The 13,249-nt window shown below is 36.2% G+C and overlaps 1 protein-coding gene across 1 annotated transcript; it reads left to right on the top strand.

Moving 5' to 3' along the window:
• Nucleotides 1–2,002: 2,002 nt before the first annotated feature.
• On the top strand, nt 2,003–12,646 carry LOC125801255 (uncharacterized). Its single transcript, XM_049477683.1, has 2 exons — nt 2,003–2,942; nt 12,270–12,646. The coding sequence occupies exons 1-2, from the start codon at nt 2,118–2,120 to the stop codon at nt 12,603–12,605; spliced, it is 1,161 nt and encodes a 386-aa protein (XP_049333640.1). The 5' UTR covers nt 2,003–2,117; the 3' UTR covers nt 12,606–12,646.
• Nucleotides 12,647–13,249: the final 603 nt, after the last annotated feature.

Here is a 13,249-nt window from a genome sequence, read left to right as displayed (position 1 = left end):
ATCGCCAACTGAAAACAGCCTGTTTTTTCACATTGTTTACATGGGGAACACGCCTCCCCAACAAAATAGCCTTATAAAATATTATTAGTATATAAAATAACATCATATTACATTATAGAAAATTCACTTACTATCACAGCATCCACAATACAGCACTGAACCGCAGATAAAATATCCATAAAGTCCTTTATTCGCCTGCTCACTTCTCCTCACAAACATGCGTTTATTTTCAGCGGTCCACAAACCACTATTTTTCTTGAGTGATCGTCTTTTGAACCAATAACGTGAGCGCTGGATCAATCCAATCCAATCAAATCAGGTCATAGCCTTTCTCCAGCGTCACAAAAGTGATTGACACCTATTTCAACCAATAGTCCACCCTTAGACGAAAACATTGGTACGTAATTTTCCCTGATTGGTCTCCTAATGGCTGGGGGAGGGGCATGCCTAACCGCTGTCACCAAATTCGCTAGTTGCATGAGACGACGCTGCCTGTTTCCGGTCTACGACTGGTAGGCGGAGTCATTTCCGCTTTTCAGCGCCGGTCAGCAGACAGTATGGCTTTCTACACGCGATCTCTCCAGGACTTACCAAAAATAACTATAAATGATGTACAGCGCCCAGGAGTAAGAGAGAATATATATATATAAATATTATTTTTGATCTATTTTTAAGTTATTCCCTGTGTCTAGACCCTCTGTAAGTTATAAATATGTATAATGTATACTGGCATCGGGATATATATATATAGTTGTTTACTATTGTATATCCTAAGTTTCAAACAGTTCAGTGTGTGATTAACCCAGAACCCATTATTTATAATATATTATATATATATATTTTATATTTATATTTTGTATATATATATTTTATATTTATATTATATATATATATATATATATATATATATATATATATATATATATATTATTTATAAATAATTATGTATATATAGATATAGATAGAGAGAGAGATAGATAAGTTCTACCCTGTGTCTAGACCCTCTGTAAGTTATACTGGCATCGGGAGATATATAGTTGTTTACTATTGTATATCCTTAGTTTCAAACAGTTCAGTGTGTGATTAACCCAGAAGTTCTCTAAAATTGTTTGTTAATGTTTAATATGCATTTATATTACATTAGTATTCAAACCGTAAAATATTTGTGTTCCCTCATTATCCCAATAATATGTAAACAACGTTTGTTTTACCTGAATCAATTTTGTATTTTTTTTTGTATTCAAAACTGGCTCTGGATTCTTATGGGTCAATTTATTTATTTTTATTGAATAAGCTTGTAAATATGCCTTAAACTTTTCATGTGACCAACAGTAATGAATTTTATAAAAGAAAAACTGGCCCATTGCCTTCGTTATTGGAAATAAAGGCATGAAATAGTATTGTTGTTGAATTTAATTTTTTTGATTTTATTATTAAAATATAACAGTTTGGTATGTTTCCCAGTGTCTCCAATTTTTTATAGAGGATCCTTTAATTATAAAAATAACACAGTCAGTTTTTTTTGTTTTGTGTTTTTCGTTTCTCCTTAACTTTAAAAACACTCATGGTCGCTTTCACTCTGTACTCCTGCCGGCAGTTCTCCCCACAACAACTCCAACCGGAAACTAGTATACCTACCACTCACTACCCGGAAGTTAGGTGGCGCCATCTTGTGCACAGAGCCAATTCCCTCTGCAAAACATAAGTGCGCCCACAGCGTGCATACGTGTGATTTTGTTTGTCATTTCATCAAAAAGTATTAATATTACTCTGAAATAGACTTACATTCATTTATTTTATCACAAACAAACAAAAAAATTACAAACTCTGGCTGTATAGTACGGAGCCCCGGAGGGGCCGTGGATAAAAAAAATAATTAAATCGTGCTCACGATTTGCTATTCGTGCTCACGTTTTCTTTAAATCGTGCTCACGTTTTGCTATTCGTGCTCACGTTTTCTCTAAATCGTGCTCACGTTTTGCTATTCATGCTCACGTTTTATTTTAATTCGAGCAAACGGTTTGAATGCACATTTTGAAAAAAAAACTTTCCAGACATGCTTTCCTCCTGCACACAAGACGGCTAACTGACCCCTGAATGTGGTCTGTTTTGTTATAATGGACAGAGATTCGCTTATTCGATTTTATTTTGACTTGAATATGCCTTATGATGACATTGTATCTTCGCTTGCACAGCAAGGCATCTCAATCAGCAAACGGCAGCTGAAGCGGTTTCTTCGGGTCAGTGATCTCTATCGACGGCGGTATGACAATATAGAAGAGGTCATTGATTTTATAATTGATCAACTGCAAGGTTCTGGTAGAATGCATGGGTACCGGTGGATGTACACTAAGTGTGTCAGAAGAGGCATACGGGTCAGGAAAGAAGATGTGAGGATTCTTTTGGCTCTTCTCGACCCCGTAAGCTCTCAAGCTCGCCAAAGACGTCGTCTTAGTCGAAGACTGTATTTCTCTGAGGGTCCTAATTTCATATGGCATGTTGATTCATACGACAAACTCAAACCATATGGGATATGCATTAATGGATGTATCGATGGATTCTCTCGAAGGATTATTTGGTTGAAGGCATCCTATACCAACAGCAACTCCAAAGTTATTGGAGGATTTTTTGTGGAGGCAATAGAGCGTTTTGGAGGTTGCCCGCGGCTTGTACGCGCGGATATGGGCACAGAGAACGTGACAATAAAGGATATCCAGATGTATCTGCGGCGAAACAATGAGGATGACAGAGCTGGTAATGCAAGCTACATCACAGGAACAAGCACAGCAAACCAACGAATTGAGAGCTGGTGGGGACAGATGCGGAAGGCGGGCGTAGAGCACTGGATCCAACTGTTCGGGGAACTTAAGGATGAAGGACTGTTCAGCGGGGATTTCTTGGACAAAGCTCTGGTGCAGTTTTGCTTTATGGCAATAATTCAGGTAAGATATTGGATTAAGCCACATTCCGTGTAAAACGTATTTTATGGTAAAGAGTTGTAATGTAAATTTCATGATTCTTTTAGGATATTATGACATCTGTTCTGCACTACGAACATTAGTAATGTACATGCCCAGATAGAAAGTCTCAGGCCACATGGGCAAATACTGATTTGCAAAGACAGATCATTGGTTTAACATCCAAGCTGTTAACATTCAGATTCTTGTTTTTTTTAGTACTGCTTCAGATGTTTATATACTACAGCTAAGGAAATATGATAAAATAAAAAATCACTTAAAAAAATCAAACACCAATAGGCTTAGAACAATTTAAAAACAAAAATAGGCACAACATGGCATAAGGGTATTTTACAAAAAGCTGTAAAACTGTGATGTTTTATATATAACATATAAATCAAATTTGAAGCACCCGCAACACAACCAAAAGTATATGCTTAGATGTATGAAAACTCCTGAAAATCAGATTAAATAAGCTACGTTTTTCAGATATTATTATTATTATTATTATTATTATTATTATTATTATTATTATTAAATGTTTGCCACCTATATTTTTGTTCCTATTTGAATTTCATTAATGAAATGGTTCCACAATTAAAACCTAAATGCCAGTGGTCAATACAATGTTCAATTGTGTGTGTGTGTGTGTGTGTGTGTGTGTGTAAAATAAGAAAAGAACGAAATTAATAATAAAAAAAACAAATAACACAATATTATGATACTAATATAATACTTATAATAAGCATGATGATAACGATAATAGTATTATTATTACTAGCGCATAGGCTTAATTGGACATAATGACCTGACTGGGATTTGTAAAATAGGCCAGACAGCGCATTTATTTTATGTATTTTATCTAATTATAAATTATTTTAGTCTATTTCATTTATTAAAGAAGAGTACATTAATAAACGAAATAAAAAACGTAATATATAATAATAATTAAAATATAAAATAAATAAAAATAATACATCTTCTTTAGTAGAAAAAATAAAACATTTAATTATTTCCACGAACAATTGAAATAAGTCAACATTTTTATTATTTTTAGATTAAAATAAAAACGGCATGCCTAAAAGTTACTAAACAATTATGCAGCATAACCCAGCCAGGCCCGGAGTGGCTAATCGGGAGATTCGGGAGGATTCCCGATGGGCCGGCTCATGTCAATCTCGAGTTTTGGCCGGTTGGACGGAAAAAATAATTTTAACACTTATCTGTCCCTTATCTAATCTTATTCTTGCATTCATTTCCATTCAACTACGAATGCATTCTCTATTCATCTGACAGCACAGCCCCTACTTCGCAGTAGATTAGATGGGTTCAACCATCTGAGGGAATTCTCCCCAACCAAATGTTTGAGTTGGTTGTGCCCACTAGTGGTCTTTTCAGGAGCGATAAAATTAAATATAGCAACATAATAGCACGAAGCGTCAGTCGGCTGTGATGGAGGGTAAAAAGAGGCCAGATATGTAAATAATCTTGAATTGTCAGCTATTGCGCAACGTTTGCAGTGTCGACTTAGCGTAGTTTATTTTAGCCCAATACACATCATCAAATCTGGCCGCCGGCGGGCCAGAAATATGTCATAATTAATACCTGGCTGTGTTTATGAATAATTATAGACACCCAATATGCTATTTTTAAGCTTAGAATCTCTACTTTTCAGTTATCTAGCCTATTTACCTCTATATCTTTTCAGAAAATAAACATTTATGGCGAAATATGCCTTGTTTATTAGAATTATGATTATTAATTTCCATATTTACATTTTTTGTACGTATAATTTTTGATCCAATGCGGACATATACATCATTCGATCCGCCTAAACCTCCGGATTACGGAACAATATACGGAACTTTTTACTGTAGGATGTACGGTTCCTGAATTAGAGCCGAAAATGTGCTTATACTTTTAACCGCAGCTTTTTGATCCGCCGGGGTTCACTTCAGGACACGCGCTCACACACCCAGCCCCCACCCCGTGCTCACCTCACACTCCAGCCTCAAACTCCGCTCCACAAACAAGCAGATCCACCAAAACAGTCTCTAGGAATCCTCATTTATATCCAAACAGTGCTTGAAGAAATTTGAGCCATAAAAAATCTATATCTATTTTAATCGGCTGTAATACAACTTTTATACCCGTTTATACAGCTACCCGTATATAATTTACATGGACGAAAAGCTTAAAGTCAGGTCTTATCAAATATGTGTCGGCCGACTCTGTCGGCCAATCAGGTGGCGAGTTCTGCACGGGGAGAATAGGGGCTTGTTACTTTATCTGATTGAAATTTGAATGAAACATGTTTAATTGAAGGGTGTTCTCTTAGCTTACCAAAATATACTTGAACTTGTATGCAGTAAAAATGCATTGTATGCAATTCATTTATTCAAATTCCTCTACCCAGCTAAAATAATATCTTATTTTCGGCAGCTTGTATTTCTCATTAAATATTAATCAAATTCAGCTGTACACAAATGAATAACACATCTGTGACAAACCTGTGTATTTGCTCCACAAATAAATTGACCGGAGTCAAGCTATCCGCGCTTCGGAAATTCCCAGTCAAGTCATCCGCGCTTTAAATTTAGATGCGCCTATACTCGCGATATTACGGTAAACAGAAGCGCAGGCGGAGAGCACGCTGAAAAACACAGAGAAGGGGGAGACCGACACGTTTCAGTCGGTTATATTAATTTAGACATACATTAAGCCCAAGAACGAGAAGAAACGGATTAAAATAACTCACCTCACTGCAGATTTTGTGCAGTACATTATCTATGTGACATAGTACCATAGCAATCCCATCATTTTTTGAGAGAGAGAGTTTTATATTAAAATTATTTTTTTCAATCCTTGCTTCAAATTAAATTTCTCATGAGTTTCCCAAAATGTCTAAACAGATCCATTACCTTGTAAAAGAGTCCATCTAGGCTATAACTGCTGCAAGTGTGGGCAAATTGCACTGTATTGTTTATTTTATATTATTTAAATGATTTATTATTCATGCTTAAAATTAAATTTCTCAAGATTTTCCCATAATGCCAAAACACTTCCACTACCATTTGAAAGAGTCTGTCTTAGGCTATGACTTCTGCAAGTTTGGGCAAATTTCACTTTATTTTTTATTTTATATTATTTTTAATGTATATTATTCATATTCAAATTAAAATTTCTCATGATTTTACCATAATGCCAAAACAGGTCCATGACTATTTGAAAGAGTCCAACCTAGGCTATCACCTCTGCAAGTTTGGGAAAAATTCACTGTACTGTTTATTTTATATTAATTTTAATGTATATTATTCATATTTAAAATTAAAATTTCTCATGATTTCCCATAATGCCAAAACCGTTCCACAACCATTTGAAAGAGTCTGTATTGTTTATTTTATATTAATTTTTTTTTTTTTTTTTTCATACTTAAAATAAAATTTCTCAAGATTTTCCCATAATGCCAAAACAGGTCCACTACCGTTTGAAAGAGTAGGTCCTAGGCTATCACCTCTGCAAGTTTGGGCAAATTTTACTGTATTGTTTATTTTTAATACTTGCTAGTATTAGATGTAAATTCATTCTCCAATAAGCCATCACAAGGCATCACTGTGAGGCAATCCTATCAGTTCCTCAGGCTATCAGAACTGCATATTTCTGAAGGTTTCACTATAGATAGCCCCTTGCACTTGAGGTATTAGATTTAAAAATTGGTTTTAAACTCACACCCCCTGTTTCTAGCACAGGTGTCTTTAACAGGTGATTTCTAGACTATACTGTTTAGAAATATGCTGAGCAGTCTAATGGTGGAACAGTTCAGTGAACCCAAAATGAAATATCATTTGGTTAGAGGATTGACCCAGGCCACAGGATTCAAGGGGAAATACTGGCTACCTCACAAGACCACAAGGAAAAGGAGAACTTAGGCAAACTTTGCTGTACTTTTAGTTTTATTTTATTTTTTTGGCATTATGTTAAAATGTTATTTTAAGCATGAATTTAAAAAAATTACATAAAATAAACAGAACAGTGAAATATACCCAAACGTGCAGAGGTGATAGCCTAGGACAGACTCTTTCAAACGGTAGTGGACGTGTTTTGGCATTATGGGAAAATCTTGAGAAATTTTATTTTATGCATGAATAATAAATCATTTAAATAATATAAAATAAACAATACAGTGCAATTTGCCCACACTTGCAGCAGTTATAGCCTAGATGGACTCTTTTACAAGGTAATGGATCTGTTTAGACATTTTGGGAAACTCATGAGAAATTTAATTTGAAGCAATGATTGAAAAAAAATAATTTTAATATAAAACTCTCTCTCTCAAAAAATGATGGGATTGCTATGGTACTATGTCACATAGATAATGTACTGCACAAAATCTGCAGTGAGGTGAGTTATTTTAATCCGTTATCTTCTCGTTCTTGGGCTTAATGTATGTCTAAATTAATATAACCGACTGAAACGTGTCGGTCTCCCCCTTCTCTGTGTTTTTCAGCGTGCTCTCCGCCTGCGCTTCTGTTTACCGCAATATCGCGAGTATAGGCGCATCTAAATTTAAAGCGCGGATGACTTGACTGGGAATTTCCGAAGCGCGGATAGCTTGACTCCGGTATAAATTGCGCTGTGCTACTCACCCGCTTGATGTGGATATTGGAGGTCTGATGGACCCAAAAAGATCATAAACTATTATTACAAACCCGAACACGATTTTAACACCACATTTGGTAGTAAGAAGTCTGATAAAATTGGCCCAAGTTCGAGCTGGGCATGGACCAGGATCACACAGAGAAACTAAACTCCACGGCCATAATTCCAGCTCATGCATGTGCAGATCCCCATTATCTTATAAGAGGAGTTAATTTGTAAAAACGAAACAGCAGGTCAGTTTCCTCTGCTAGACACGACCATTTAACTGCGCTGCGGAAGCGCACCTGGCGCAACATCTGTCAAAATGACCCACATTTTCTATGGACCTTCATGTATGGCTGAGAGTTTTTATGATATATCTCAGCAATAAATTAATTCAGTCATTAATTATCCAAGGTATGCCTCAATTAACTTGTTTTTAATCACAGTACATCCTTATTTTATTTTTTCCTTTCTTAATTTTTGAATAAAAGCCATTCACTATACCCCTCTAATGCACACAAATCAAAATGACCCGCATTCATTTTATTAATTTAAAGAATAAAGTCCTTAAACAAAACAAATAGTAACGTGTTATATAGTACAACAGTTTATATACAACTGATTTTGTAAACAACAGTAGATTCTGATTTTTATACAGAGATTGTGTAAATAATAATAATTAGGGCTGGAACCGAATATTCGGGTATTCGGATATTCGCTTTGAGTAGGTATTCGTTTTTAATTTTGGTATTCTGATATTTGTTTTTTTCCTTTTCTTAGCTCCACCTCCCGCTAAGTCCAAGTCAAGTCTCAAGTTTCTTCTGGCGAAATAAAAGTCAAAGTATTACTCCGTGAGGCAGATAAGGGCCTGCTCTTTAAAATAATGGAAAATTAATAACAAAATAAATAATAAAAATAAATATGAAAATGGAAAATAACTAACCAAAAGCCCAATAAAATGTAATCAAACGAATTTCAAAAGATCAAAAACGAAAAACTCAGCAGAAGAGTAGAACAATAACATAATTAGGGGTGGGAATCTCCAAGCACTTTACGATTCCATTCGATTACGATTCAAAGGTCTGCGATGCCATTATAAAAACAATTATTGATGCATCTTGGTAATACATTCTCTGTAGCAATACAGAATGAATTAACTTCAATTTTATTTCCATTTGAAAACATTCCATTTTATTTTATATTTATATTAAATCAAATGGCAAGGAGAGCACACATTCCAGAGAACCGAACAAAGAAATAAAAACTAAAAAAGTACACCTGTAGCGCCTCTGCCAGCAGCTAATAAAAAAATGTTTGTAAAATATGTATCTAAATTAACATCTGCAGACAGGAGAGTCAAAATGCTGGGTCACTTCTTATTGCTGCATTAGACAAGATATACTCTGTGGAGGGCTTTGCTTCCAGGGTTTTTACAACGTTAAAGCTAAACAATAATTAAAGCATCTATAAAAAATGCAAAATAGACCACAGTGACATCAGGTCAGTGTGTGGCAATGCAAATGTAGCTACTACTGCAAGTTCTTATGAAACAACATACGATTCTGTGGCAATAGAATTTCCCGCGGTGCACGCCGGTCTGGCGAGCGACTGAAGCTAGGCTAATCCGCCGTGACCTCCCCGCGGCGCAGGGCGGCCCAGCCAGCGACTGAAGCGCGGCTGCTCCACCCCGGCGCACTCCGGCCTGACCACTCAGTGCGCCGCGGTGGAGCAGTCGCTTGCCGGGCCGGCGTGCGCCGCGGTGGAGCACGCCGGCGCACGCCGGGCCAACGAGCAATGTTCTCAGATAACGTTTAGAAAATCGATTTTTGTCATTTGTGAATCGATTCAGAATCGTTCATGTTTCGCAAGAATCGAAAATTTCCCGCACCCCTAAACATAATATTACAATATTATTGCGTCTGGACAAGTAAGCAAAGCTATGCGCTTTTTCAAATTTTGTTCTGCTGAACAGAAAGAGTTCTGCATACTAGAGTTTAGATTATCTGCCTGAAATGGAGCCTGAGCCCAAACCTGAACATGAGCCTGAACCCAAGCCCGAACTCGAGCCTGAGCCCGAGCTTGAACGCCAGCCTGACTGACCCCCTGCATGAACTCGGACCGGCCGGACTGGCCGAGAAACTGATCCTGTCGGGTCAGAAAATGGTCTTTGTTTTAACGTAACAAATCACTGTGATTTTTGTGATGTTTCACCAGTTACAGCTCAGCAGCACGTTTAAAGCTCAATGCATGAATTAATTGGTGTGCTGAGCACGGCGCGTGCTCGCAGAGGGGAGGGGGGGGGGGGGGTTAGGGGGATTTGGCGCATCTGTCAAGCAAGCTAATGGACAGTTTTGGGGGCAGAGATGAATAAGTACAGTAGGTACATCTCAGATTTATAGTTTAATGCTCCACTAAATTAGTGGCTTTAAAATGGGCTGCGGCTGGGGATGGTTGGGCAGACGTGCATGATCCAGTCAGTTCTGGCAGGATTTTTTCTGCCTACAGGCTGCATTTGACGAACATCTAGCAGCTCCTCAGTCAGACAACAGTGTCAGCATACAAATCGCATGTGCTTTCCTACAGGACAAACCATTCAAAAGTGCAGATGAACTCATTATAAAACACACAGTGTCTGTCTGGCTTAAAATACTTAGGTACAGCTTTTAAATTAATAAATCAACATTCATTAAAAAGATCAGTGAGAAGTTATGTATGCTAAATGACAAATAATTTAGCTAGAAGCTCATAAGCTAATAACATTTAATAATAACAGAAAAATAGATATGACATTGGAAAATAACCAACTAAAGTGAGCTCAAAATGCTATGAGAAATATAATCTAACAAATTCAAAAATATAAATTCTAAATATTGAACTGCAGGCAGTAAAAAAAAAAAGAATACTACAAAAAAACGCAAAGAAAATAACCGATAGAACATAACGAACAGAAAAAATAAATATGGAATTGGAAAATAACCAACTAATCTAAGCTCAAAATGCTAAAAGTAATAAAATCTAACGAATTTCAAAATATAAAATCGAAATATTGCACTGCAGCAGTACAAAAGCCTAAGTGCTTAAACAAACTGAATTAAGTGGGCCTTGAGTTGCATTTTGTTTGTATTTTAATCAGTCTTTTTAAAAACGAATATTGGAATATTGGCTGCCAATCAGTGCCGAATATCCGGAGCTCAGCCCTAATAATAATAATAATAATAATAATAATAATAATAATAATAATAATAATAATAATAATAAAAAGTTTTTATAAAAAGAACATTCCTGCATCACAAAATGGATTTTATGAGCTACGTAAATAATAAACACCATTGCACTTAGCTAAGTACAGTTCTTATGACTAATTTATTTTTTGTTATAGTTAGCTAACTAATACAGAGCAGTCAACAGCTAGCTTATAATTAAAATAATTACTTTTAACATTTTATTAAAGATGCTTCATTTAAACTCTGCCTATGGTGTCTGCATTTGGGTCTACCCGCTTAACCACCCTGTAAACCACCCTGTGTGTGTGTGTGTGTGTGTGTGTGTGTGTGTGTGTGTGTGTGTGTGTGTGTGTGTGTGTGTGTGTGTGTGCGTGCGTGCCTGTGACAAAATAATAAACAATTATAATAAATAAAGTTTCAAAAACTGAATAGGTGTTAACTGTCATCAGATATTTTATAAAGTTATGTTGAAACAATTGAAAGCAATACTGAGTTAGCTGTGTGACGAGTAATTTAGGAATACATTGGATACTGAATAACTGTGTCATGGTGTGCACAGAATACAGACACTCGCAGATGCAGTAAAACGGGTTGTTTATTAATAAACAGGTTAGAAAAAAGGGTAGTCCTACAAACAGGGTTAGAGCACCGGTAAACAGAAGCAACGTAGGAATAACCATACCAGGAGTGAGAGACAGTCCAGAGTTCAAACAGGAGCAAGCCAACATCAGAGGTAATCCAAAATCGAAAAACAGTCCAGGTCATACACAGAAAAATCCACAATCAGAGATAATCCAAAAATCGGCGTCGAGAAAAAAAAAAACAAGGTCATACACGAAAGTAACAGAGACAAGCGATAAGTAACGCTTAGTAATGAGGAAGATCCAACAATACCCGGCACAGGAGTGTATGAGAGGTGTCCTTAAATAGTGCCTGACTTAATATTCTGGGCTTCCTGGTTGGAGCAGGTGAGGTGACATGTGACTAGGTGTGTGTGTCAGCGGGTGGTGGGTTCTGGGTAATGTAGTTGTTAGACTGAGAACCTCTGTCAGAGCTGGGTGCGTGAGAAACAGAGGAGTTAACAGCACCAGATGTGACAAACTGAATAAATTTATTGCTAAGATATATTATTGAAACACTCAAGGGAATGGCAAGTGAGACAAGTTTAAGCAAATTAGTCTGGAATAGATTTCTGTGAATTTATGTAAACAGAATCCAGAGTGAAAGGTGGTCTGTGCTATTGAATATGTACATGCCCAGCAGAATCAGACATTAATTAGTGCAGAAAAATAAATATCACAAATCAATATTTAACTTTAGCCTGGTTATTGTTACTCAGATCTCAAAGTTCCTTGGTTTTGAAACCTCCTTAAGCAATTGATATGTATTCGGAAAGGGTGTTTAATGTTTAAACCATTCACCATCACTTTCTGAACTGTCTTTACAGGAAGAGCTCGACCAGATTTCTGATGTTTGGAATGCCCACCGTATTCGACCTTCCAGAAACACAAATGTACCAAGTGGGATTCCTAATGTCATGCACCTTGCACCACATCTGTGGAATACTGAAGACCTTCTTGTTCCAGTTTGTGAAGATGAACTGGTCACTTGCAAAGAATGTTGCCAGTTTTTGACCTCAGTTACATGTGATGGAGACGTGTTTGACCTGTGTTCCTTATTTTTAGAGGACTCAAGATTAGCTTTTCCAGTCACGGAATCACAAGCACTGGACTTGTATTTGTCTTTGAAGGACTGGGTACATGCCCAATTACAAGATCCATAACTTCCATATCGTGTTAGTAAAGATCAGTAGATCCTATAACATCCCTACGTAGTGTATGTAGGGAGAGACTAGAACACTGACAAGAAACACTTCTGTCATGGTTTTAACTGCTAAAAAATATAAAGAAGTACCATGAGACTATAAATACACAGTGTCAATGTTTTTTGTTAACATTTTGTAACAATTTTTATTTGAGACAAATGATGTCAGTTGACATACAAAGGTACAATACAGATGCAATGAACAATGCAATGAACAATGTTTCACTGAACACAACAAGGTACAACAATTTAAATGTTCTTAGAGAAAACAGACTTAGTATGAATCTCTGGATGTGCAACACTGCAGAGACAAAAATGTCTAAATAAAAAGGTATACCATTCGACTGTAATTTTATAAAATCTTTATTCTCAGTGTATTCTTACTTTTCAACAATACATCAGCTTTCACTATAAACTAAAATCAAAATGTACTGATACAATATGAACTTCATCTTAAAAGGGACACTATGAAGGATTTTCTTGATTATTCATATATTTCTTTTAAGAAGTAAATTTACAACTTCTAAATCTCTGCTCTGCTCCATTGAGGTGTAATACGCAGAATATTATCCATCTCAAAAATTATGAATAATCAAGAAAATC

This window comes from Astyanax mexicanus, chromosome 4 (genome assembly GCF_023375975.1).
Source record: "Astyanax mexicanus isolate ESR-SI-001 chromosome 4, AstMex3_surface, whole genome shotgun sequence".
In the NCBI taxonomy this organism is placed as follows: Eukaryota; Metazoa; Chordata; class Actinopteri; order Characiformes; family Acestrorhamphidae; genus Astyanax; species Astyanax mexicanus.
The sequence above is the reverse complement of the archived record's forward strand: the minus strand, read 5'-3'. Positions and strand labels throughout refer to the sequence as shown.